This window comes from Camelina sativa, chromosome 16 (genome assembly GCF_000633955.1).
Source record: "Camelina sativa cultivar DH55 chromosome 16, Cs, whole genome shotgun sequence".
Taxonomy (NCBI): Eukaryota; Viridiplantae; Streptophyta; class Magnoliopsida; order Brassicales; family Brassicaceae; genus Camelina; species Camelina sativa.
The window spans coordinates 3413953-3441193 of record NC_025700.1 but is presented as its reverse complement, the minus strand read 5'-3'; the positions used below and the strand labels follow the sequence as shown (position 1 = coordinate 3441193).

The 27241-nt window shown below is 36.4% G+C and overlaps 5 protein-coding genes across 7 annotated transcripts in view; 2 read left to right on the top strand and 3 right to left on the bottom strand.

Moving 5' to 3' along the window:
- Positions 93–3101, top strand: LOC104749577. Its single transcript, XM_010471232.2, has 4 exons — positions 93–281; positions 533–1838; positions 1944–2060; positions 2157–3101. Exons 2-4 carry the CDS (start codon positions 555–557, stop codon positions 2919–2921), a joined length of 2166 nt encoding a protein of 721 aa, XP_010469534.1. The 5' UTR covers positions 93–281; positions 533–554; the 3' UTR covers positions 2922–3101.
- On the bottom strand, positions 3384–6734 carry LOC104749576 (protein disulfide-isomerase 2-3). The gene is made up of 9 exons (XM_010471231.2): positions 6545–6734; positions 6092–6250; positions 5891–6004; positions 5225–5394; positions 5029–5128; positions 4596–4772; positions 4352–4497; positions 3847–3993; positions 3384–3749 (listed from the first exon to the last, which is right to left on the bottom strand). Exons 1-9 carry the CDS (start codon positions 6671–6673, stop codon positions 3569–3571), a joined length of 1323 nt encoding a protein of 440 aa, XP_010469533.1. The 5' UTR covers positions 6674–6734; the 3' UTR covers positions 3384–3568.
- On the bottom strand, positions 7064–10368 carry LOC104749575 (zinc finger CCCH domain-containing protein 26). The gene is made up of 7 exons (XM_010471230.2): positions 9835–10368; positions 9193–9353; positions 9049–9105; positions 8665–8781; positions 8274–8567; positions 7865–8098; positions 7064–7760 (listed from the first exon to the last, which is right to left on the bottom strand). The coding sequence occupies exons 1-7, from the start codon at positions 9899–9901 to the stop codon at positions 7323–7325; spliced, it is 1368 nt and encodes a 455-aa protein (XP_010469532.1). The 5' UTR covers positions 9902–10368; the 3' UTR covers positions 7064–7322.
- LOC104749574 (protein argonaute 6-like) lies at positions 14526–20536 on the bottom strand. The gene is made up of 23 exons (XM_010471229.2): positions 20395–20536; positions 19414–19615; positions 19123–19328; positions 18806–19024; positions 18476–18609; positions 18283–18380; positions 18098–18195; positions 17856–18015; positions 17638–17754; positions 17452–17559; positions 17298–17360; positions 17034–17147; positions 16770–16935; positions 16582–16694; positions 16358–16495; positions 16122–16258; positions 15943–16008; positions 15790–15853; positions 15555–15666; positions 15400–15473; positions 15190–15284; positions 15057–15088; positions 14526–14953 (listed from the first exon to the last, which is right to left on the bottom strand). The coding sequence occupies exons 2-23, from the start codon at positions 19594–19596 to the stop codon at positions 14814–14816; spliced, it is 2637 nt and encodes an 878-aa protein (XP_010469531.1). The 5' UTR covers positions 19597–19615; positions 20395–20536; the 3' UTR covers positions 14526–14813.
- Positions 21506–27241, top strand: part of LOC104749573 (E3 ubiquitin-protein ligase COP1) — a 6055-nt gene continuing 319 nt past the window's right edge. The window contains exons 1-13 of one of the 3 annotated variants that reach the window (XM_010471226.2): positions 21506–21964; positions 22300–22377; positions 22495–22650; positions 22948–23298; positions 23881–24038; positions 24133–24198; positions 24690–24768; positions 25065–25220; positions 25313–25411; positions 26015–26119; positions 26282–26461; positions 26554–26664; positions 26774–26929. In XM_010471226.2, coding sequence (XP_010469528.1) covers positions 21635–21964; positions 22300–22377; positions 22495–22650; positions 22948–23298; positions 23881–24038; positions 24133–24198; positions 24690–24768; positions 25065–25220; positions 25313–25411; positions 26015–26119; positions 26282–26461; positions 26554–26664; positions 26774–26929 — 2025 coding nt within the window. In that variant the 5' untranslated portion in view covers positions 21506–21634. Of the gene's footprint in view, positions 21965–22299; positions 22378–22490; positions 22651–22947; positions 23299–23880; positions 24039–24132; positions 24199–24689; positions 24769–25064; positions 25221–25312; positions 25412–26014; positions 26120–26281; positions 26462–26553; positions 26665–26773; positions 27172–27241 lie in introns of those variants that run through there. The other 2 variants (XM_010471228.2, XM_010471225.2) reach the window with 2 other exon arrangements.

Genomic DNA, 27241 nt, shown 5'->3' with positions numbered 1-27241 from the left:
GAGATTCAGTGGGCCTTGAGGGAAGCCCAAAGTTATTAAGAAGTAAAAATAGGCCTTAGGTTATATTTACAATTATGTGCCATCGTCACTCTTACGCAATTTTGTCCTAACAAACAAACCACCGAAACAAACAAACAATGATGATCAATTGCAAATTTTCTTGTTTTGTTTTGTTTTGGGGGTGTTCGTTCGATTGTGATAAGTTCCATCTAATCTGAATCTTCTTGTACCATCATCATCATCATCATCATCATCGACATCCAGCTCTTTCATCGACTTCGGTATTGGAGCAACTCTAGATTCGTTTTTTTTACCAGTATTGTTTTTTTTTTTTTGGTCGGGTTTTGTATGAAATCAATCTATTGCTCTGTTTTGAGCTTATTATTCCTTTTTGGTCTCTGATTTTTGGGTGTTTTGAGGTTAGATTTGTTTTGATTTGATCTCTACAAAGAATTCAACATCTTCTTCTTTTTTTTTCTTCATTTGATTTGATGCTTCTTGGTAACTTAAATTTTTAAACTTTATTTTGCAGTGACTTCGCCTTGTAATAACTAATGGAACTACAAGATGCTCTGAAAGATGAGAATGAGAAACCCATTGAGGCCTCGGTTGCTTCTGAGAAGAAGAATCGGGAAGCTGTGGGTGAAGAAGCTGATGGAAAGGATGAGAATGATGAGGTTGTTGGAACTTCTGCTGGAGAAAAAAGTAAGGCATATGAAGACTTTGTTGAAACTTTAGTGGATTTGGTAGCTATTAAAGTACCCGTAGAAGAAGAGAATGTGATTGTTGAAGAGCCCTCTGTTCTTGTTGATTCTGTTGAAGCAAGTTCTTCTGGATTGAATAAGCCTCAGGGATTACCAGTGAAGACTAAGACTATCAAAAAAGTGAAGAAGCTTGTTAAAAAGAAATTAAGAAAATGCACTGCTGTTCAGGTGCCTGGTCAGGAGAATGTCGCTGTTGAACTAGGTAGAACCGTGGGAAACAGCAAAGAAGGTGAACAAAGTCTAGAAGAGCCTTCGCTTGGTGGAAGCGAAAAGGATGTAAAGAAGGTTACTACAGAGTCTGCTTCAGATTTCCCTCAGTGTTCTTCTGGAAAAGGCAAAGATTTAGAAACCTCTGTTGGAGGAACTGATATTGAGTCTAAGAAAGCAGAAACTCCTCATCCTGAAGATGATGGTGAAAATGTTGTTGGAGGAGGAGAACCATCTGGTAAGGAAACACTACAACAGGTAAAGGGAAAAGCTAGCATTCTGAAGAGACAAAAGGTGAAAAAAGCCAAAGGGACTCTTGCTAAGGGACCTAAGGAAGGATTGGATCTAGATTCAGTAGTCTCAGATAAAAGAGACGCTGGAGCTTCTTCAGGAGGAAACGTGATGGAAGCTAAGAAAGCTATTGACGGTTCTGTAGAAGCCAAAACTGGCTTGGCTGAAGATACGAGACGCAAAAGGAAGAGACTGAGGAAACAGGTTTTAGGTTCAAACAAGAAACATAGGAATGAGGTAGTAGCTGCTGCTGCTGATGCAACAGAACAAAGAACGGTAGAGAAGAAAGAGCAGCTTGTTGACGACCCTGAGAAAGAAGAAATGGACAAGCAAGGAAAAGTAAAGATTGGTGGTTTGATCTTCATGTGCAATACAAAAACTAGGCCTGATTGTTTTCGGTTCAGTGTAATGGGCGTACAAGAGAAAAGGAAGGATTATGTCATGGGTATCAAACCCGGGCTTAAGCTTTTTCTTTATGACTACGATCTCAAACTCCTCTATGGAATTTTTCAAGCATCGTCTTCCGGTGGGATGAAACTTGAACGCAATGCTTTTGGTGGATCCTTTCCTGCTCAGGTAACATTGTGTTTCACCCTTGTTTCTAAGCTCTTTTCAAAAATGATAAGTTCTCGTTTATACAACTAGTCGTGAGTTTAACTTATAAATCAATACTCTGCTCAGGTGCGCTTTAAGATCTTTAGTGATTGCTTACCATTACCTGAGAGCCAATTCAGAAACGCTATCAAGGAGAATTACAACAATAACAACAAGTTCAAAACAGCATTGACTAATAAGCAGGTAAATTCACATTTGTTTTCATCCTTTTTCTCTATATCAAACTCTTAACACGTTCTCATCACTCTGCTCTTCTCTTCTGATCTGGTGTTCGTAAAGGTATTTAAGCTGAAGAAGCTTTTCCGACCAGTTACTATCCCTGCACAACTTACCCACACCCAGCCAATCCCTGTTCATCGTGATGCTGACAGGAAAAGATCTGAAAGAGACCGTTACGCACCTAGTAGCAGTAGAGCCCACCCGACCCGTAGACATGAAAGAAGACGTGATTCCCCTCCTCCACGCAGAGAAGAACAACCGCCGCGTGACTTATATCTCAGTGAAAGGGAGTATCGAACATACGGCTTGAGAAAAAGAGACACAACCCAGCAGTATCCAATCCCGCCTCCTGATTCATCTTACGATATTGTCAACCGGGACCGTGTTCGTTTGGATTCATACCGTTCATCTGTGGACCATGAACGGCTTTTCAGACAAGCAGAGATTGAGAGGCATAACCGTAGTAGGGAAGTTCGATTTGTTCACTTGCCTGAAAGAGACTACCACATGTATGATCATCAAAGTTCTAGACGGGAACTCCTGAGTCGAAACTCGCCTGACCCTCCAACTTCAGCGGTTGCTTTGGACTCCTACAGGAGAGACCCGTATCACATTTATGAGTATGAAAGGCCAAGGACGTTCATGGCTTCTCCGAGAAGAGAAGATGATGACTTGTATTCCCGGTATGTTACAGCGGATTCATTGGCTGAATACTACCGATCATCATCACAAAGATACCCAAGCATAACTGAATCTGAGCTTCCACCTTCATTAGTATCATCCCGGTATGCTTATTCAAGGTCTTTGCCTTATTCACACCGCTGAGTTCAGATAAGTGTAATTCTCCACACTCCACTATCCCTTTGAATTTATCAGCTGTTTAATACATGTTGGATATGGATACTGAATAGTTGCTACGACAGGGTTCGACTTTAATTTGGTTTATTACTCCTTTGCTCGTTGTACCCAATTGATTTCAGCAAATAATATATATTTTCTCTTATATATAGTGCTCTACTAAGGGAGTAGAAGTCAAAGATTATATGAATTATTGCATACTTGCATAGTACTATAGAAGTTCTATAATAGAACCAAAAGTATAAGTCAAAGATTGCCACGCCAGAAGTCAAAGATCAGTAACATGATTTGGCTTTGACATTCCAAAACAGTCTTACTTTTTTCTGTAATACTTTGATTTATGATGTCTTATGATTATGATTTTACTATAACATGAGTAGGTTTCTTTTTATATATTTGCCTCTCTCTTATCATGAGCCTTATGAAGACTACCAGTGAAAACAAGTTCCGAGCGATTAACTCATAATATCGTTCCAGTACAAATTCTCTCTTATGTGTCTATTTAAATCCCAAATCCAGACTGTTCTCCTATCTCCTGAAATGATCTGACTCTCTTTTGGAAATTACAAAACGTGAAACACATTCAACGGAGGAGGTTAAGACCATTGGATCCTTCACAACTCATCCTTCGATGCAACAGTATCATCACCTCCCATGAGTTCTTCAAGTGAGAATTCATCTTCCTCAATCAGCTCTCCATCTTTACCATCCCATGCCTTTGTCGTCACGATCTCTGGTGTTCCATTCATAGGCAAATTTCCTTTTCCACCGGCCCCAGCATCCTTCACAAATTCCCTGATGTAACAGCACATGCGAAACTTACATTGTTACAAGAGCGAAACCCACCTGACTTAATGTGAACCATTAAGATCTCTAGTTAAACCAAACTTACAAGAGGTGTGGAAGCTCAAAGGCGCTTTTAAGAGGAGCGTATACTCCTTTCTTCATGTTCATGGCTACCATGGCTGGATAACCATATCCTCCCACATTAACTCGCTTCTCCAAATCCGGCTGAGTTACAGCCGCCACCCAAATAAAACTGCAGACATGTCAAATTTTACATGATATTCTCATTCTGACTTTTAGGAAATGATAATATGAGATGTGCATGAAAAATAACGAGCCTTATCCAGATGTTCCCAAAGCAAGTCCTAAAACTTCTAAACGAACAAAGATTTGATATCCTAACACTTATGTAAGATTGTGAGATCATTCTTAAATGAGAGTTTCAGATTAGGTAATATATTTCTAAAAGTTTCAACACTTTGTTCATTTTAGGTTCCTAAGAACACTAGAAACTTTTCTTCACCCCCTAAGTGGGAAGGCTCTAAAATCATTGGCACTAACCAAGAACAGGACAATATACTGCACAGAGAATATAATTATTCTTAGTATACCTGTAAGGGTGCTTCTTAAACTTCTCTGCAACTGCTAATAAAATCTCAAGGTACTTGTTCCTTCCTTCAGCTTTGGAGTCAAGGATGTCAGGTAAGAAAGAGATGAAGCAAATAGCAGCAGAACCACACTTCTTTTCCATGACATCCTATACAATCATTATGGAACAAGTGTCAATGTCTTGGGTTCGACCTTATTTAAGATACAGTATATTGTTAGAGACAAAGACAAAAGATATGAACCTACCGATCCAGTTAGCTCAGTTACTTCAACAGGGCCAGCACTGGATTCTACAAGCTCAGAAGCAAAAGATTCTATCGCCGACGCAGTTCTAGCACCATCGTAAGAAGTTGGGCTGCTTTTGTCTAGACCAAATACCAAAATTGTAGGGAATCCTTGCACTTTGAATCTGCTCATTATCGACTGCAATACATAACAATTTTGGTCAGAACCCATCACGGGTAAAATGAAAACAAGAGTTTTAATACAAAGAAAAAGACATTGTCGCAGCTGGCCAGGATTCATGCTTCAAAGGCAAATGGGTAAAGACTAGGCATAGGAAGCCGACTTTCTTGGTAAATTTTCTAAGAAACCAGTAGAATGCTGAGGCATGAAAGAGTCCATAGAAATGATCTCTGATAGACAGTTATATTAAAATGTAAACATATATTGTGATTACCTGCTCAACATCGCAATTGACATGGCCTAAATTCACCTTCCCCTTCAAATTTTTTGCAGCCTTTTTCCACTCCGGGGCAAGCTTTTTGCAGTGTCCACACCTTTTAGAAGGAAGAAAAGATATGTTTTACAACTTGAGATGTACGGAGGAAGTTTGAAGGCATGAACAGTTCACTGGGCCAATAAGCACAACTTACCAAGGTGCAAAAAACTCAACGATCCAGAGTTCATTGCTTTTGATGACCAACTCATCAAAATTGCTAGAGTTCAGTTCCACAGATGCACTAGGTTCAGATTTCTTTTCATTAGATCCTCCTCCAGTTGGTTTACTTTTGCCTTCTAAACGGTCACTCAAAAGACCCTTGATCTGGGGAGCAAGAAATAAGAGCAATAAGCTTATCTGAAAACAGCTACACGAGGCAAATTAATATGAAATAATGACCACTTGAGGTTCTTCAATTACTATTTTACGAGTGTAGCTACAAAATCATGGACAAAGTGGTAGTATTATGATGCTGACACCATATAGATCATCAACTGCAGCCCCTTTGTATTTTGAAAGTGTTACTTTTAAAAGAAAACATGCCAAACATATTTAGACAGAATCAGGCCATTACTATATTTTGTTTGATGGACAATTAGTGTGATTCCTCTACGTATCTTTATAACACTTAACAAATGAGTATAAAACCTTTTCTACATAACTATGGTATATAGTTATCTGCTTGTCTGGCCAAAATTTTAAATAAGGTAAAGGTAATGTGTTGTGGTAAGAACATCTTGATTGGGCCTTTAAAAGCACTAATTCTTGACGATTAAAATAGTGATGTAATGAAGAATTTTAGCAAAAGCATGTGACAAACCTGCTTGTAAGCAAAATTAGCAATGGATTTGGCATCCCTGGCTCCTTGGTAATCGATCGGAGGCTTTCCGGGAACAAAGACTTTAATAGTAGGGAAACCTTTGATACCATAATCCTGGACCAGAGAGTCTATTGTCAGTATCACAACCAAATGTTAAAGCCAAAAACCATTGGGTAATCTAAAGTCTAAGCCTAAGCTCACCTGTGCGGCAGACTGGTGAGCGTCTGCGTCAATTGCAGCAACAGTAGCAACTCCTTTAAGAATATTAGCCACTTTCTCCCACGTAGGTGTTAGAGATTTGCAGTGGCCACACCATGGCGCAAAGAACTCTACCAAAACAACTCCATTTGAATTAAGAACCTACAACAATGAACACAAAGTTAACAACGCTAACACAGTCTCACATCAATTTTCATTTCGGTGTTTAACCAAACAATTACAACAATCAACAAATTGGAACGACGACATAGCAAACTAAACCGGATCTACACATTGCTCGTATACTAAAACTAAACGATGGTTTGAAAAAGTAAGAGATCAGATAGGTACCGAGCAGAGACACTCGAAAAACTCTTCACAGATAAAAAATTTCTCAAGAAACAACTGTGTGAAGTGCTGATAAACCAAAAAGCTGAAATCGATTCATCGCCATACCTTGGACTTGAAGTTAGAAGCAGTGAGCTGAACCACAGGAGAAGAAGATCCGTAAAGAGCACTACCGAGATCGAAGAATCCACAACAAAGAGTAAGAAGCGTGAGCAACGTTAATGGTGATTTGTACATTTTTTTTGTCTTCGTCTTTCTCTCTTTCTCTCACTTTCTCTATAAAATTGTATCCCTTTTCTCTCTTTCTCTCGATCCTGCGAAGCAGCAGATTTAAGAACAATGGCTCCGTGGAATTACGTAGTCTGACCAATCATACTGTGACACATCAGCATAAGAACAATCACTTTTACCCTTTCTAGGCAAACCCTCTGGCCGATAAAGAGGGTTACCATTTGTGTTGGGTTCATTTCATCTAAAGCAAAAAAAAAAAAAAATGCTAATTGTATATTTTGCAAATCCATGAATTAGTTGGTGGTTCAACTTTTTCTAGTTGCTGCATCTAAAGATTGGAATATACAGTCTGATAAAGAAAAATAAAAATCATTAAACTGTTTACGATCGAGCAACTGGAAATTTGCTAAATGATGTCAAAGTTTTATTAACCAAATCGAAACACTGTTCTTTTCCTATTTTGTTTCAGCCATGGCTGTCTCCGAAACCAAAAGAAAAATTTTTTAAAAAAAGAAACCAAAAAGATAGAACATTTCCAGGCCCTCCTTCCAAAAAATTAACAAAAAGGGCAGAGAGATCAATTTTTTGAGATCGTTAGATACCCCTGAGAGGGAAAGACTCAGCCAGATTGTGATGATGATATTTGGTTCTGAGATCATGTAGATTTATCAGATGGATCCTGCACTTTTGAGCTGTCCGGTTGTGCAACATTCTCTTCCTGTTTCTCAGTCTCTGAACTTGGATTCTCTACATCAGGCTTACCATTGGGCAGGGTGCTTGTTGGCAATGAGTTAAGTACTTCTGTTTTCTCCGGTTCTGTAGTACTATCATCATCCTGTTTCTCAGTCTCTGAGCTTTGAGACTCCGGAGTGGGTTTACCATTGGGGAGGGTGGTCGAATCAGACGGGATTGGTGACGATGAGATCCTAAGATGAGCTGAAACAGGTGGAGCATAGGCATAAGGAGTAGGCAGAGGAGACATGGCCAAGCCCGTATTGTTATAAGGGTTTAGTGGCATTGGGTGATCAAATTTGCAGCTTGCTCCAAACTTGCAGAATCCGTAGGCCTTGAAGTTACCACATGCTGGTTCTCCCTGAACAAAGTAAAAGCAGATAAATTAGTGTCACCAAAGCTCCATTGACGTTAGAACAAACAGAACGAAGTTGGCATAAAAACAAAGAAGGACGAGAGACTTACTGGTCTTACTGGAAGAACAATAGGGTTCAAGAGATTTGGTGGTGATTGTAACAACCTTTCTTTCGGATGACTGTATTTGCAATCATCTCCATATTTACATGTTCCAGTGTTCATAAAAAACCTACACTCAGCTCTTTCAGAAATGTGTTGATGTGATGTCACATCCACAGGCACCGATACACTAGAACTGGAGTCGGGTTGAGTTTTCACATTGTAAATAGGGTTAGATGCAGCCTGCACCACAGTAAAGAGAAAAGAAAATTTTCAGATTAAGACATTCTTTCGCAAAATGGATATGTTGTAAATGAAGGTGAAATGTATTAAAAGCACATATCTCTATCTATTTATCGTAACTTCACAGAGAGAGAGGTTTCTACTTGAGCACTGAGCAAAGATATTTAAGACTTACCATGTAAGTAGCCCAGCCTTGATGAGGTAAAAGACCTTGAGAGGGTGCAACCATGAAGGGCATATAGGCCTGAGACTGAGGCACTTGAGGGCGAGGCATAGCTCCATATGTTGCAGGAGGCAAAGACATCATTGTCATTCCACTGGCATAAGGAAAACCAACAGACGGAGGAAAGCTAGACATTGCATATGCAGAGTGGCCATTAGGAGCCTGGGGATGAGGATGATGGAATTTGCAGGCAACTCCAAAACGACACAACCCTGTCTGCATGTAATATGGGCATGATTTCTCACCCTGTAGAGAACAGAAACATTTAAAGGTCTCTATCAAGTATGAAACTGGTGGACGAAACTGTAATGATAAGCAAGCTATCTGCATGGTGTGACCTTACCTGTCGCATAGGAAAACCGAGAACATTGAACAGCACGGGTCCAGCACCATTCCTGTCCTTTGGGTGGTGATATTTACACGTTGGGCCATACTTACAGGCTCCTGTCTTGAGAAAATACTACAAAGAAATTGCATACAGAAAAGGAATGTGTTCGTTAATTAATCCTCTTCAAAGAAACGTAAAACAATGCGGTGCCTCAACTATCAAAAGTATTAACACTTTCCATATAAGGAAAGACTCAAGAAAAGATATGTTTTGCAGCATGAATGTCGAATGTAGATTAAGCGTCAATTTCGCACTCATACTACAACTGCTCAAACTTTTCAGACAATCTCCACAAGGACACAAACTGATATGATAATTAGTATAATGTAAGCAACACACCTCACAGTCTGGCTGTCCAATCCTCTCGGGCAATTGGTCTTTGTAATAAATAACACCCTACAATATGATACAATCTGTAAGTAAGCTTAAGTAATAACAGGACAGGTGCAAGAAGAGTCAGCCATATAAACAAAGTTTTCGCACCTGTGGGAGATGAGTAAGAGGATGATTGTATCGACAGGTGTTTCCATAGCCACACTGCCCAGTTCTCATAAAGAACTGGCAATCACGCTCACCAGGACGATCAGGATATGGACTAGATTGCTCCATATTGTCTTCATTAACTTTCACCCTCCTGAAGGTATCTAAGAAAATCAAAAACACCAAGTAAACGAGACAAGAACATTACATGTCTAAATCAACCAGAGAACCCAAACTCAAATCATAAGAATCCACTTTCCAAAACCAATAAGACAATGTCAAACTTTTAAATCACACAAAGAGCAAATCAGAATCTGAACTCTATAACAATTTCGAATACATAATCAAAGAACAATATCCACGATATATATAAAAAAAAAAACATGATCTTTTAACTTCCAGAATTCAATGATCCGACACAAGGAATCCAACAAGATAACTCCAAAAAAAAAGAAGACAAATTCGTATTCACACCATCCAAAGTTTCGAACTTTTTTGGATGATCAAAACTCGCAAAAACAAAGAAAATCACATTGAGAGTTGGATGATCAGAACCAACAAAAACAAAAACCATATGATCTTCAAACACATTACGAAAAAGAAACCGTTTTTATTTAGATCTTTGATGAACAGAAAAGTAACTACCTTCAATTTTCTCGGGAGATCGAATCGACCCAGTAGAGTTCTGAACCTGCTGCTGAGTTTCGGACATGGCTCGTTATAAAAAACAAACAGTCACACAGAGAGAGAGAGAGAGAGACAAAAAAAATCAAAAGAACTCTTTTTATGTTCTTCGAGAGAGAAGAAACCAGAGACGAAATCGTTTGTTAAGAGTTGTTGCGTCTAAGTAAGAAGAAGAAGAGGAAAAATAAGGATTGTTCCTTTTTACCGATGAAGAACAAAATGTGAAAAAACGATCTTCTTCTTAAATTTAACTTTTTTATTTTTTATTTTTTTTGGTGTCCCCCACAAAGATAGATTTATATAGTTTGAACCAATCCAAGAAGGAAAAAAAAAAAGACAAATCTCTGCCCAAATATTCCGATTGGAATGAAATTTTTCCTTATTCTCTAGTTGTTGATTTCCTTTAATTTTCTTTTCCCAGAATCTGAGATTTTCGTGGGAAAATTTTCGGATCTTCCTTTTTGGTGTTTTTTCCCTTTTTTTTTTTTTTTTCCCCCAATGTAATGAAGAGTTTTCAATGTGAATACAAGAAAAAAATAAAAATAAAAAAGGGATTTAAATAAATAAATAAATAAAAAATAACCGTGGCTGAGTAATGAGTCTTTGCCCCCCTCGTGTACGGATTAATAAATTCTGCCGGTTCATACGAAATGACGATATTACCCCTATAAAGTTTTCTCATCAAACTCGTTTGCGCGTGATCTAATTTTTTCAATGTGGTGGTTTCATCTGAACCGTCCGATCCGAACCTTGTGGGACCCGCTCTATTCTCTTTTTTTTTTTTGGAAAAAATTAAAATTAATTAGTTTCCCATTTGAAAGAAAGGACACAATTAAAAAAAAAAAAGTTATTACATAAATGTTAGTTAATCTTATTAGATTTAATACTAAAATTTTCAATTATAAAAATATTCATTACAATATATGAGTTGTTTGTTCATAAATAATGACACAACATAATTTTCTAAAAAAATTTCCTTACATAGTTTTAACATTAAGTTCAATAAATTATAGATAAACTTTTAAAATGTTATCTATAAAAGTTCTAATAAAAGTTTTAAAATTAATTATTAAAGAAAAGACACAATTAAAAAAGTTATTACATAAATGTTAGCTAATTTTAATAGATTTAGTACTAAAAAAATTCAATTATAAAAATATTGATTACAATATATGATTTGTTGTTTATAAATAATGACACAACATAGTTTGCTAAAACATTTCTTTGTAACATTAAAATTCAATAAATTATAGATAAACTTTTAAAAGTTTTAAATTTTGATTATAAATGAAAGTAGTAATATTTGCTAGTATATATAATATTTGTTAACGTATAACATTATTTCAACAGATTGACAAGGCAAAGTTTATGTTTTTTTCATTAGCTTTAATTTCTCTCACACATAATAGTAAAATAGATAATTTGGCGCGTCGTGTCCACTTAAAATCGTATTATATTATGTATATAAACAATATTTTTTTTGCATCAGCTTATTATTTGAGTCAATCATCTTTAATCGAGAAAAAAATATATTATTTCAAATCTAACAAAAGTAAATTATTTTTTGTTTTGGTAAAGAATAAACATTTAATATGCAATCACACACACCTAACTAATTTGAAAGCAGTTTTATTCGCGTATCTAAATGACGGTGCGTGGCGTGGCGTGGGTGCGTGCGTGGGTCCTTTTTCTTAATTATATCTTTCTCACTAAATACTCTCTTCAGATTTCCAACTACATATTATGCTCAATCAATGAATATATTACACTATAAATGGTTATCTATTGACTCTCTGAGCACTCTTTGATTTTAAATAATTGTTGTCATCATTTAATATTAATAGATACGGACTTCTATGTTAAACAAAATTGTAGATAGTGCTTTAAACTTACTAAAAGTTTCAAGTCATTTTATACTAGTCTATAGTAACTTTTTATGAAGATATGTATGCCAATATATACTAGCTTATAGATATTTTCCAAGATAAATAATAAAACATGTATTTGATTATTTACATATAATGTGTTATCTATGCTATAGGGTTTTTTTTTAAAATCTTATACAACATATGATAGTTTCATAAGTAAATGATTATAAATTAGTAGCATTTGAACACTACACAGTGTTATGGACGACTCCACAACAAACCGTTTTTACGTACTACAAAAGTCTACGAAAACTATACTACTGTATAGTATTTTTCACTATATATTATATAATTCATTAATTTGGGGATCATATATTAAAGAAATAAATAAATGGTTGATGGGTGTTTTCGTCATTTAGAGTGGAGTAAGAGGTAAAAAGGAAGGCGTGAGCCACACGGTATTTTTTATTTAATCACAGGAAGAAGAAAAAAAAATGTAAAATACTCTGATTCTATAAGATCAAAAAATAGTGGACGCATACTAAAATGCTCTGGTACGCTAATCTGCGGTTTAGGACCAGTTTAATTGGGGATGTAGGGCCCAGGGCTGCTTTATGAGTCCAATATTGTATTTCGATTGACTAAATAAAATGTACAATTACAGTTGCAAATTCAGGCGAAGCATATGTTTTTTTTTCATCACTATCCCAATATTCAGTTTTCTTTTTTCATTTTTGTATTACCAGTGTATCCACAATTTAATCTGATATAAAAGTTTTTATATTAATCTGATATATGTTAGCAAAAAAAAAATGTTATATGAATCGTTTAGATCTTTTTATTCTTTCCTACAAAACTATCCCATTTTGTCTTTTGTTTTTCTCAACGCGGCACGGTCGAACTCTTTTTAGCCGTTTTGTGGATTTGTGGATACTCTCTAACAGTTTGTCTCGAATATATATATATATACTGTATTCTTGTACTGTTAACCAATGTTGGGGTAAGTTTGGATTTTAAATTTTTAAGGTAGCGCAGCGCAGCGCAGTCGAGGTTATAGAAGAAAGCAACTGGGTAAAATGAAAGAAAAGAATAAATAAATAATAACATTGAATGCAGTTTGGCAGAATCTACCAAGAGACCCTTTTTTGCAGACTCTACAGGTTCGAAGGTTTACATACAACTAAGGATTATTGTCTTTAAAGCAATTCTAACTATATAAAATTCAACTCACAAGTTAAAAAAAAAACAAATTTCTTTGTTTCTTTTCTATTATCAATTTATCAGTTAAGACTTAAAGAGAATAAGAGCTTAGAAACGAAGAGGATTTTTTACATAACTATTTCCATTATTACTATGTGTACATATCTGAAATGGAGAGTTGTATTAATTTTATTGTTATCTATATTAATATTTTTGAAATACATTTTGTGTTATGGCTTTTTATTTTTGTTTATTTAAAAAATTATTTACAACATTAACCTCTAAAAAATTTCCAAAACTAACGCTACTCCAGATTTTGTTTCCTAAATATTTTATATTTTATTTCAATTAAAAAAATAACAGCAATCAATATGGAAATAGAAACTATCATATATTTAACCATACATTATGTTGTGTTTTGAAGATATTCTATATCTGAATTCTTCGTAAACAAAGAAAAAAACAATTTGATTCCTATTTTGTTTTAAAAAATCTGTGAGCTTTGATTCTTAACCTAAGAAAAAATTCGATTGACAATTATTTAAATATTATAATTAACATATATAAACTTAATAAAAAATTAATTATTACGAATATGTAAAATTAAATAATTTTAAAATACTATATAATGTGGTTATATAGTAGATGAGTTATAAAGAGAACATGTTGAAATTAATAAAATATTATTAAATTTGTGTTAACACGGGTTAAATCCCCATTTAATTATTTATCAACACTACTAATATTAGAATATTTGACCTAAAATCAAATTGATTTAACTAAGTTGTATAAAATAATTAAATTATTAGAAAAATGTGACTTAATCACAACATATAATTACTGATTATGTATTTAGATCCCTTATTTTTTTTTATAATAATTAAAAATCAAAATAGAATCTCAAACACTAAATAAAACAAACTAAATATAACAAACAAATGGTCATGATTCATAAAGTGTATTACGGGTTAAAAATAATATAAATATTTAGCCGCACAATAATTAGAAAAGTTAGTTATTCCTTTATTTATAAAATATTTAATATTTAACAAATATGTATAATATAAAATATAAATTATATTAAAATGCAGTGATTCTGAATTAAGATAAAAAAAATTAAAATAAAAAAAATTGTAAAAGTCAAAACGGCTTTAGATATCTTCGAGGGACAATCAAAAAAAAAAAGCAGACACGATTCGTAAACAGTTCAAAACAGGCTTTGTGACCAAGCCAACGCTCCTTGTTGACTCGTCTCTCGTCTCGTCTCGTCGTAAACTAGAAGAAAACAAAAGTTACTATTAAGAGAGAGGGAAGGGCAAAATAGTAAAAATGGGTTTCTTTTGATTCATGCACAAGAAATCTCCTGCATCGCGCAAGCCCAGGTAGGGCCCAAGGGGGGTAATGCTCTGGTGGTCTAGGGAGCAGTGTAAGAGCAATGATATCTAACTTACTGACCCGTCAGTATCGTACCACGTAACCCAATTGTGAAAAAGGATGTGATTGTCTGTGCTAACGTCCACTTCATTACAAAGTGATTCTTTTTTTCTTTCTAAAGTGCACGTGGGTTTGACCGTTTGAAAGACTCACTTTACCGTCGTCAAGACAGGAATTATTAAAATCCAAAAACATTATTATCAAAGGAGAAAAACATCAAAACGCAACAATCGCTGTCGTTTGGAAAGCAAAACTTGAGAGCCTCTTTTTTTTCAATCTACGCCAAGGCTCTTTCTCCTCCATACTTACTTCTAATGAAACTGTACTAGAGTAGATGATGATGATGATATATGCAAAATGATAAAATTTCCCCTAAAGAGAAGATTGAGTTTAGACTCTAGAGAGAGAAAGCATAGCTACACTTTGTATGTACTCTACTCAGCAGAAGAACATGTTGCTTTCGACTTTCTCGTGCAGGCGTGGAAGCTCTGGAACTTTCCCGTCCTCCGATATATCATAAGACTTTGTGAATTGCGCAAACTGAGCTGCTGCAAGGTGAGCATATCGCACTGGGGCCACTGAGTCCACAAAAGAGAGAGGACACATTGAATGTTAAGAGTTGTCTAGTTTCTGTCTAGTGAAATAGTGGATGCAATGAGAGTTTGATTAGGGAGTGTTTACCTATCGAAGTTGCAGTTGTGCTACGTTGGTTGCTGGAACACGAAGATGATTCCGAAACAGTTAGATCTTAGTGATGGTAAAAGTAAGTTACTTTTCTCTTGTGCAAGTGACATTAGAGAGAGAGAGAACTTACACATAGGAGAGAGAATGGATGAGATTCTGCAAGTCATCGGGGGAGAAACCAATCTCATCAAGTAAAACATGGTAATGAGCCGGTCTTGAAGTTCCCTGAGAGATCATCAAGGAAAGCATTATGTGGAGTTGATTGCAATAACTAATTAAGGTGTGAGGAGTGAACTGCTTTTGAAAATAACCAAGCGTCAGAATTTTTGGTCTAACTTACTAATATTCCTGCATGAGCACACATGTAAAAATCATAGTTTGTTGGGTGTACGATCTTGGTGTCCACGACAGTCCCTGATAAAAGGTATTTTTTAATTGTTCTGTAAAGAAATAGAATCGTAGTGTGCTGATGAAGAATGAAAAGTATTTTTTTACCTGCAGGAACATTTTCAGGACCCTTAGCTTTAAACAACTTGGTGTGATGGTTCTTTTGAGCCACAATGACAGTGAATTTTGGCACATCAGATTCACCAAGACGTTGATAGGCCTGCACGATGTAGACAAGAAGCTTAACTGTTGATAATATCTTCACTAAAATTTGAATAATATATTGAAATCAGAATTTGATAGAAGCCAAGCCAGAACCAGCCATGGGACTTTGAAACAAGACCTTTATAATTTGGTCCACCTCGATGTTCAAGACTTGGTTGAACTGATATTCACTCACACCATCCCTATCAAATGCCCAAGGTTTGGGTAAGGATAGACTTTTTGATTTTGGAGGTAAGACAACAGAGATTAACAGTAAATGTTTTGCTAGTACCTGAAAATGATAATCTGCTTAGGCTTCCGTGCCCTGCTTGTCCGGTAGAACTCTACAAATAGTTCGCTATTGGAAACAAATAAACAAACATGGAGAAGACACTGAAACATCTACAGTACGATATCTCATAAGTTGTTAATTTAATTCAAAATAAAGCTGATAGATTAGGCTTCACATACTTCATGATACCGTTATCTCCTTTCTCAGTGTTCTCGACAGGTTGGAAGAGCGAATCAATCATCTCCAGACGTGGTGACTGAGTTCTTACAGCTGCCCTATACCTTGAGATTAAGGGCCAGGATTTTGAACCAACAACCTAGTAGCGGAGGTCGAGAAAGTAAACAGATAAAGAATCAGATCCTAAGAAAACCAGAAACAATGGACACACAAAGAGAACAAGACACATAACCAATACCGCTGCTACTGAAGGAACATCTGCCTGACCTGGAGGGCCATGAGATACATCCATACCCAAAATCAAGGTGGGAATTTTGTTTATCAATGGAATGTTGTAAGAGTACTCTATTCCCAACAGAGAATTGATGCCTCCAAGCTATATTAAGACAGAAGAAAAGAACTCAATTTCACAGAGAACAACAAATCAAAAGATATCTAAGGTGTTACTTGTTGGTGATATACCTTAGAATTTATCTTCAGAAGTACATTGGTGAGATATTGGTCATTGATCTTAGTAGGGGAGATGCATTGTGTGTGGATCCCTTCTTCAGTGAGGCATACTTTCTTCCAGGGACCTTTACAGTTTGCAATGACCAGTTGAATGAGAGAGTTCAAACATTAATATTCGTGGGAAAGAGGTGAGATGATACCATAGATATCAGAAGTTTTCCGTTCTGGGAGGACACAGAGGATAAAATGAGGAGGATCTGGAAATTTTAACTTCATCTTTGCAATAACTTTTTCTACCCTTTCAACAGGACCTGCTTTTTTATTCTGTGGATCCTCTTCAACTAGTGCAAAAGGTCGATCAATTTCCTGCGATTTGACAAACCATATTCAGACTCTGTAAATAACCAGACATAATTCAACACTACAAACCATATGAAAACGGAGAGAGTATCTACAAAACCTACAATGCCTTTCCTCATGCCACAGCTTATAAGCTCACGGGAAATGTAACTACTGTCGCATGGAGAAGAAAAGTTAACGATAGCCCAGTTTTTAATAGGTCTTGGTTCTAGAAGCATCTGCAAAGCAAGAAACAAAGAGTAAAAAATAAAAGGGAGAAAGACTAGTTCGGGAATAATAGGTTCAATCCAAAAAAAAAAGAGTAAGGAACCATTTTGAATCCACAACAATGAATATAATGATGCCCGGAAATCTTTGAAGACAATTACCTTGTTGTTAAAGTTCCACCGTCCGTTGCAAGGCTCAAAATCTTCATTCTTGCCAAACTTTAGCTGTATATTACAAAAAGGACATATATGGGACTATAATTGGCATGGTAGCGCATAAATTTCTATCTACAAACAAAACATAAACAGGATTTACCATTGGGGGCTTAAGAACCCGGCCTTCAACTCGAGTCATTTGTTTTTCAATGGAGATGCCACATCCAGCCAAAAATGGGTCCTCGTCGTAGCAGTTGGTACACATGGCCTGCAATTCTAGTCAGTAATAGTATCTGCCATCCATAATAAAATAAAGCATCATCCGAGGTCAGGAAACGAAGCTCACATCATTGAGTGTTTTGATTCTCTCTAGAGGTTTTTGTCTTGATTTTTCAATAAGTGAAGCTCTTTGCCTCCCTGACAATGCTTTTGTATAACGTTGCAAAGATACAAGATTGCAAAACTGCAAGAAATGGATTATAAATTCAAATCTACACACCTCCAGAAGTGGGATAATAAACTAAAAAAAATATTCCTTAAGGAAAAACCGTCGGAGACGCATACCTCCAGTGGAAGATAGATGGGGCGATTTGACTTGCCAACATCAAGGCATGGCAAGTACGCAGAAGAAATAGGCGCTGTGTAAGTTTGCTTGAAATAGTCATACACAGTAATCTCTCTAGGCTGTCCTTCATGTTCACCATCTTTAATCTTCATTGAAAACCTGGAAACGATGAAGAAAGTCTAGCAAAGGCTGATAAAAGGGACACAAATTTATATTAAAAGTACAATCATGGAGAACATACAGTTGCTGATTGCACGGTTTCGTAGTTAGGCCTATGATTTTATATTCCATGTTACTGTGTGATGCCTTTACCCGCATATGTTTAAGCATTTTAGCGGCCTGCCAAGTTTCCATAAGAAATTCAAAAGCACAAAGCAAAAGCAACCAGGTTTTTTTGCTGTTATTGTATTTAAAAGCCAGAACTACCTGAATCCAGTCGATTTGTCGTGGTGACTCAACACTCTGATTGGCTAACAGGAATTTAATAACTGGGCCCGGTTCTAAGATCATTGTTGTTGACACATCTGCAAACCATCGCAAAACTGTTAATAAGACTATAAAAAATAAAGACAAGGTTTATGAAATCTGGATGAGAAAGGTATAATATACTGAAAAATACCAATGTTAAGCGAGAGTCCTCCATGGGTTGGACGAAAGCTCGAGTGGAGACCTTTAATACCTTTTACACCTCCCCCAACCTCAAAGGAGTACCCATTGTTATGGAAATATGCCTGCCTGACCAAAAGACATCCCCTGCACAATTAACAGTAGTAATCTACAGTAAGCATTTAGCACGGTCACAACATGCAAATAGTTGTACATCTATTAGACTTACAAACAAAGTGAAAATATAATGTTCAACTTTGTCCATTAGAATATAGAGAGAGTATCTTTATTCCTTTTGATTAAAAGATATACAGCACATAAGAAAAAAGAGAGAAAGGTGCACCTTCCAGCTGCTCGCTGCCTCAGTACAGTGTCAAGTACTCTAAGTGCATCCTGAGCACTCTTATCTGGTGTATCGGCTCCTCGCTGAGTGACAAGAACAGACTTAAACGGTATTTCTGCAGTAAAATGTATCTGAACCTTGTAACTTCTTGGCAAGAAAGAACGTTTTGATCTTTTGCAAGTACCGGAAGGACTACCACCGTCAGAGACACCACAATCCCTACAAACTTAACAAGACTGTGTTAGAAAGAACATCAACAAGATCTATCTTGCACACCTTGAGAAGATTAAATATTAATCCAAATAAGAGGTACACACCGTTTTGAAAATGAACCTTCCAAGATGACTTGAAAGTCAAATTCGTTCTGTGGCAGAGGACCAACAGTATATAAAGTCTTTTCTCCATCATATGCCAACCTTTTACCATCAAGATCAGAAGAGTAACTCTTGAAAAGTTGGTCCATAAGCTTTCTGCCTATTCCTTTTCCTTTGACATCATCACCCTTTTCTGTGGTGATACTAACCTGCAAGAAAGCAAATATGTCAAACATCTCTCACACACACAAACACTGGTAAAAGAATGCAGAAAAAACGACTAAACAATCTTACATTGTACTGGTAAAATACTACATCCGGCTGTCTCACAGAAACATTGAAGTGATTGGTGCACAATTCTATTGGGCTGCCTGTAGTTCCAACCCCAAGTCTAGTTGTGATGGCATAATCTCGATGGCTGCGCTGCTCTGGTTTTATACTTATGGGTGACAGTGGCAGAGATGAAGATGTCTCCATATTTCCAGGGGGAGGCAATCTGCAAGAGAGAAAACAAGAAGTTGGTTACAGTGTGGCAACAATCAGCCGAAAATACAATGTTAAGAGGACTCAGAAAGAATTAAAAAACACTAAATAAAGGAGTGAAGAACCACAAATCATTACATACTAGAGCGGACAAAATGCCACAAAGTATCCATAAAAAATCCTAGATTCCTATATCTGGGTGAATCTAAGGAAAGAGATAATAATAAACCATCAAACCGGTGATAACTGATAAGACAGATCAAAGATGAGTAAGTATCCAATAGTGGGCATAAAGCCTATATCCTGGGTGAATCGGAGACGCAACTCAAAGCTTTTCGTGGCAGAATTTTCAACTCCCTAAAACCCTGATCATCTCACTCATCCTCAGACAACTCTTTTACTCTGATTTATTAGGGGTTTTTAGTCAGACACACGATGAAGAAAGGGTTTTTTTGTTTCTGAACATCATCTCGATTTGACAAGAGAGAAGATAAATCGCCATGAACATCTTCAAGAAGAAGACCACTCCCAAAGTTAAAAAGCTAAAAGCTTTACTACCACTGCCGTCGTTTCTGAGATTTTTTTTTCTGGGTTTGGTATTTTTATTTCCCTAAATCGCTACGAATAGTATCAATTTCTGTTGGGGAACAAACTTAATCTGGAAAAAATGGAACCTTTTAACTGTTTGTGGTGTTCAAATGCGTCATGCAGTCAGCGATAGGAACAACGACGCTACAAACAATTGAAGAAGAAGAAGAAGAAAAATCAAAAATGCAAGTAAGAATGGCGTACCTTGAAAGGAGTAAGAAGAAGATTTCTTCTAGGGTTCCGGTCAATCAAAGAGCAATAAGAGGGGTTTAGCTCATTTCTGGTCTCCGTCAGTCTCTTTGGGTTTCCCAGAAAAAGCAAAAGAATGGGAGGGAGGGAACACGCCTTCGAGTAATTGGGGAAATTAAAAATATTTCATTTTTTCAGGTTACTTTTTAATATATGAGAATTGAGATCAAAATTATTAAAATCAAACCCTTCAAAATCAAACCCTTGGCTGGTTCAGAAATTGCAAGAGATATTTTAATGTCCTAAGCAATAATTATAAAACGTATGGAGTATTTAGTTTGGGAAAAATGTCGTTAAAATCTTGAAATTTATATTTTCGTTGATTTTTAAGTAGTAACTCTTTTTTAGGTAGAAAAAACCTCATTTTTTTTTTGACTTCTAAATAATTAATGAACTCTTGTTAATTTGGTATTAACGTTAATTGGCCAAAAAAAATAATAATTTGAGATTAATTAGCCGTTAACAAAAACATGTTAATAACAAAACGATGTCGTTTAATCAAATTTAAATTCTCTAAATTGAAACTCGATTCTCATTTTCTCCAAATTAAAGACCATAGATTTGGGAGTTTTAAGTTTGATTAAAGGACATTGTTTTGTTGTTAATGGGATCTCGTTAACGGCTAATTAACCCGCGTAATTTTTCTGTTTGGCTACTTAATGTTGTGTTTCATAAACCCAAGTCAATCAAAAGTTGGTGAATTAGTTAGAAATAAACTAAATAATTGTTTTTTTTTGTTTTACGAGATGAAGAGCTCACAAAGACTTCAGGATTTCACTGACATTTTTCCCGATTGAATTTCCTATATTTTACAAAAGTCTCATTTTGAAGATTTTTCATAGACTAGTGAAAAAGACTACAAATGTCACTAAACCCGTTCAAACAAAAAAAAAACAAAATTGGATTTCACAAAACCGGAAATAAAATAAACCGGATAATTGACCCGTACCAGAACATGAAGAGACATCAGCCACACGCGCGAAAAGAAGCGCGTAGAGACCAACGTGTATGTTTTGTATCCTCAGAAAAGAAACCACCGTGGATCCCACCACCATCACTCCTCCCTCCCCTCATCTCCGTCATACGCACCACCACTCTTTCTTTCTCTCTCCCTTCTCTCACATTCTTTTTCACCAGAAACAACAAAAACTAAATCGAAGAAAGAAAATTTTTGAAAAAATAAAAAATCGATTTCATGGAAGATATTTCGACGGATCCGCTTGTTCCGGCGGTGAAACCTGACCCGATGAGGACATCTTCAGCTGGTGGCGGGGAAGGTGCTAATAACCGTCTTGAAATTGACGACGGAGGAAGCGGTGGTTCTGAGATTGGAGCGCCGGATCTGGATAAAGACTTGCTATGTCCGATTTGTATGCAGGTTATCAAAGATGCTTTCCTGACGGCGTGTGGTCATAGTTTCTGCTATATGTGTATCATCACGCACCTTAGGAACAAGAGTGATTGTCCTTGTTGTACCCAACATCTCACCAATAATCAGCTTTACCCTAATTTCTTACTCGATAAGGTTTCTATTTTTCCCATCTCTTTCTCTTGTTTGTGGTCTTTAGCTTTTCAATTCAAGCCTGGGTGCTGCTCGTTTGAGTTTTAGCTTACTGAGTTAACATCAATCAATAGAGGTGATAATGAGGCAGTGCAGTTTATGGAAGGATTTTGGTAATTGCAATTGAGAGGAGTTAACTTATTGATGTCTTACATTCGTGTGAAATCATATGGTTTTGTTTTTTGTTTGCTGAACTTGAAATTGAAGCATTCAGTTAAGGAACAGTTGTATCTTGAAACTATCTATTGCTGGAATGCAGCTCTTTTTTTTATATTGACTTCTCTGTACCGCTTGTGTAGCTATTGAAGAAAACCTCAGCTCGGCATGTGTCAAAAACTGCGTCGCCCTTGGATCAGTTTCGGGAAGCACTACAAAGGGTCGGTTCTTAACAAGCCTTTATGTTCCATTTTTCCTCTTTTAATTGGCACTCTCAGATTTGTTAATGGAGTTATAAAAATTACAGATATTGATTTCCTGCGTTCATGCTTAGACAGGGTTGTGATGTGTCAATTAAGGAGGTTGATAGTCTTCTTACACTTCTTGCGGAAAGGAAGAGGAAAATGGAACAGGAAGAAGCTGAGAGGAACATGCAGATACTCTTGGACTTTTTACATTGTTTAAGGAAGCAAAAAGTTGATGAACTAAATGAGGTTGGTTTTTCTGGATTATGGAGTAGCATTGAGCTACCTATTGATACTTAATCTCGTTTTCCTTCATTCCATCAGCTTCAAAATCTTCCCTAGATATATATATATATATATATATATATATATTATACTGTAAAAGGAAGAAACTAATAGTTAAAGAGAAAGCCATAAAGCATGTTTCTTTCAAGAAATCTATCGAACTGTTCATGAAACATAATCCATGAATGTTTTAGATGAGTTCTCAGGAACAAACGACTGTTATAGAATTCTGTCATTTATGTATTTTCTATCTTATTGTAGGTGCAAACTGATCTCCAGTATATCAAAGAGGATATAAATGCCGTTGAGAGACATAGAATAGATTTATACCGAGCTAGGGACAGATATTCTGTGAAGTTGCGGATGCTCGGAGATGATCCAAGCACAAGAAATGCATGGCCACATGAGAAGAATCACAGTGGTTTCAACTCCAATTCTCTGAGCATAAGAGGAGGAAATTTGTTAGGCAATTATCAAAACAAAAAGGTAGAGGGAAAGCCACAAGGAAGCTCTCATGGGCTACCCAAGAAGGACGCACTGAGTGGGTCAGATTCCCAAAGTTTGAATCAGTCAACTGTCTCTATGGCTAGAAAGAAACGGATCCATGCGCAGGTTTGTTCTTACTTTTCAACTCAACATCTTGAACATGTGTCTTATGCTGAAATGGTCCAAGGACAGTGGAGTTAATTTTCATATATTTGTCTGTTGTTAAAGAAGGAACATAATTGATAGCATTAGACTCTAGTGATTGTGCTACAATTAGTAGTATGCCTAGCCACTCACTTAGTGGGCTGGATCGATAGCTTGAGATATTGGAAGTGTTTGTTGGTGGAATATGAATCTTCTTACGGAAAAGATGCCTTTGACTAAGGCTCACATTTTTGGTGGTCTGTTTAAAGCCAGTTGGCTTCAGAGAGCGATTGATTTCGCATTTTTTGCAAGTAAACGTAAAAATAGCTTTCTGGATTTTATATCTATTGCTTAATGATAGTAGCCGGTTCTCCTCTCTGGTACTATAGCAACAAAAGTCACTATGTTTTCTTGACACTCTAACAATTCTGTGAATTCTATAAAATGGCGTCTAGACAAATATAGTAGTTTTCTTCAAAAGTTCTGCATAGTCCTTTAATCTATCTGTAACTGCTTCATATATACACTAGATTGCTAATTCTGTGCAAGTGTCTTGTCTTGTAGTTCAATGATCTACAAGAATGTTACCTCCAAAAGCGGCGTCAGTTGGTAGACCAACCAAATAGTAAACAAGAAAATGATAAGAGTGTAGTACGGAGGGAAGGCTATAGCAACGGCCTTGCAGATTTTCAATCTGTGTTGACTACCTTCACTCGTTACAGGTAGGGTAGTGACTGCCCCTTTTCAATTGAGCTAGTTGTACATACAGAGTGTTTTCAAATTTATCAGATTTCTAATTGCACTCTTTCTTCACAGTCGTCTAAGAGTCATAGCAGAAATCCGGCATGGGGATATATTTCATTCTGCCAACATTGTCTCAAGGTGAATTTCTTTTCCTTGTTCGTTTGATCAGGTGGCAGATGATGACTAACGAAGAATGTCTTTTAAATGACTGTCTCAGAAAGTATCAAAATATACCCTTAAGTGATCAAGTTTTGTTTAATGTATGGATAGACTCAATTACTACTATGGGATCCGTTGCTGTATAATTCTAAGCCAGTGAATGGTATGAAGATGAATCTGCTGACATGGTAGGGAGAAGGTTTTGTGTTATAAGCAGGCCGCTTAAGAGGAATTTTCTAAAAGATGGAACACGATATGTTATAGCTGTTTGCGATCTTTTATATGAAAATATCTCTTTCTCAAAGAAGGGGCGAATTTTTTTTTCCAGTTGCTCCTGGGGCCGTTTTCTCTCTCTGTACTTTGATTTATGGTCTTTCAGTAGATTACATGCTTTATGCTTTGCATGGACCTGTAATGTAATGTACCATCTTGCTGAGACTTGCTAAAAGTATGGTGCTGTTCCTTTTCAGCATAGAGTTTGATCGTGATGATGAGCTGTTTGCCACTGCTGGTGTTTCTAGATGTATAAAGGTTTTTGACTTCTCTTCGGTACGTTCACAAATCTTGGAGGGCATTCAGTTACATACTAATTGAATCTTCTTGTGCAAAGTTATGCTTTTGTGAAACAGATCATGTATCTCAATTCTAGGAATGCTTCATTGATAATGAAACTAAGTTGTGCTCTTGGAAAAATCTAGCGTTGATGCATGATAGCCATTTCCACTTTAGTATTGCAAAGAAAAATATAAATCCAAGCTTCTACATAATCGAAATTTGCTTTTAATTTTCCGTCTTATCCAATGGACCACTCTGGACTGGTTGATGATTGGCTGCATTCTTTTCAGGTTGTAAATGAACCAGCAGATATGCAGTGTCCGATTGTGGAGATGTCAACTCGGTCTAAACTTAGTTGCTTGAGTTGGAATAAGCATGAGAAAAATCATATAGCAAGCAGTGATTATGAAGGAATAGTAACGGTGTGGGATGTAACTACTAGGCAGGTGAGTACTTTACCCAACTTATCTAACATCGCGCCTTTAAGTTATCATCTCATTAATTGTATCTAAAATTTTATGTGAACAACTGCTCGCAGAGTCTTATGGAGTATGAAGAGCACGAAAAACGTGCATGGAGTGTTGACTTTTCACGAACAGAACCATCAATGCTCGTATCTGGTAGTGATGATTGCAAGGTATCTCCAGTTTTTCATCACCTTTCATCGCATTGGGCTCTGTTTCATATTAAAAAAAAAAAAAATCTATCATAGATATTTTCTAGATCTTATGAATGTCTTGGTCGCTGTCGCTCCTGTCTGCTCATTAGTGCATTTGTACTCATGACTCGTTTCTACTGCTTATTAAACTTTTTTTTGTGAGATGTTCTAATAACTTGGGGATTGGCCAATGGCCATATGTTCCCTTTCCTGCATTGTTTGTTTGTTGGTTTCTAAATTTTCAGCAAAATTTCTCCTCTTAGACCTTAGTGTATTTGTGGCGGCTATACATTACCAAGCAAAGAATACTTGACACTTTTAGTGTAGTAAATCTTACCTTGAAATTCATAGCTTCATTTGTCCAAATTGAATGGGATGTTACTGAAAATATTTCACTAGCTTATTTAGAATCATGTTGGATGCGATTTTGACTTAAGGAATCGGTTCCACTGAATTTCTAATTCTGGCTGAAGCATATTATACCAGTGGGCTCCTTTTAAGTCTATTCACTACTTGTTAATCGTTAACCATGCATTATTCATGTCTAATAGATAAGCCAATTATGCTCTGTGTTTGATCCAGGTTAAAGTTTGGTGCACAAGGCAGGAAGCAAGTGTGCTTAATATTGATATGAAAGCAAACATATGTTGTGTCAAGTACAATCCGGGCTCAAGCAACTACATTGCGGTATATACTTCCACCCCTCTGCCAACTTTGCATCTCACCTTTTTTTTGCTATTCAGTATTGAGCTACCACTTATGTTCAGCATGACACTATTACACGTTTGTAGATTTAATCTCCAATTAGACAGAGAGACTTAGACGTTTAAGCCTGTTGATTTATTGCAGGTCGGATCAGCTGATCATCACATCCATTATTACGATCTAAGAAACATAAGCCAACCACTTCACGTCTTCAGTGGACACAAGAAAGCAGTTTCTTATGTTAAATTTTTGTCCAACAACGAGCTCGCTTCTGCATCCACAGATAGCACACTGCGCTTATGGGATGTCAAAGACAACTTGCCAGTAAGATTACTGCTTGAGCCAATCTTACTGATTTTGTCCACGAAAAACAAGTCTTGACTATGTTGTTCAATATTACTCGACGATTTTTGCAGGTTCGAACCTTCAGAGGACACACTAATGAGAAGAACTTTGTGGGTCTCACAGTAAATAGCGAGTATCTTGCCTGTGGAAGCGAGACAAACGAAGTATATGTATATCACAAGGTTCACAAATTTGACATTTTTGCTTTTAACTTCTATCATCTACTATTTATGATCCAGAAATCAATCTCTCGTTGCTAAACTATTTGGAAATGTGAATGATGTGATACAGGAGATCACGAGACCGGTAACTTCGCACAGATTTGGATCACCAGACATGGACGATGCAGAGGAAGAGGCAGGTTCCTACTTTATAAGTGCGGTTTGCTGGAAGAGTGATAGTCCCACGATGCTGACTGCGAATAGTCAAGGAACCATCAAAGTTCTGGTACTCGCTGCGTGATTCTAATAAACATTACAAAAGAATTTTATAGCTTCGTGGATCAATAAAAGCAGTAAATTTGCCGTCTATGTTTATCTAGTGGAAGTTATAGAGGTAAAACAATTTGTCAAAAGTAGGGGTTCATCATTTGGACAGCAACTTTGTATTATGATGCTCGACTACGAACCCTCGAGAAGAATTTGTATCAGAAATGTAGATATATCATATATATATATATATATATATTATCTTATGGGTTTCTTAGTTCCTAATTTTAGTTTCTATAAGTAATTGTTATAATCAAAATGCCGTGATCAT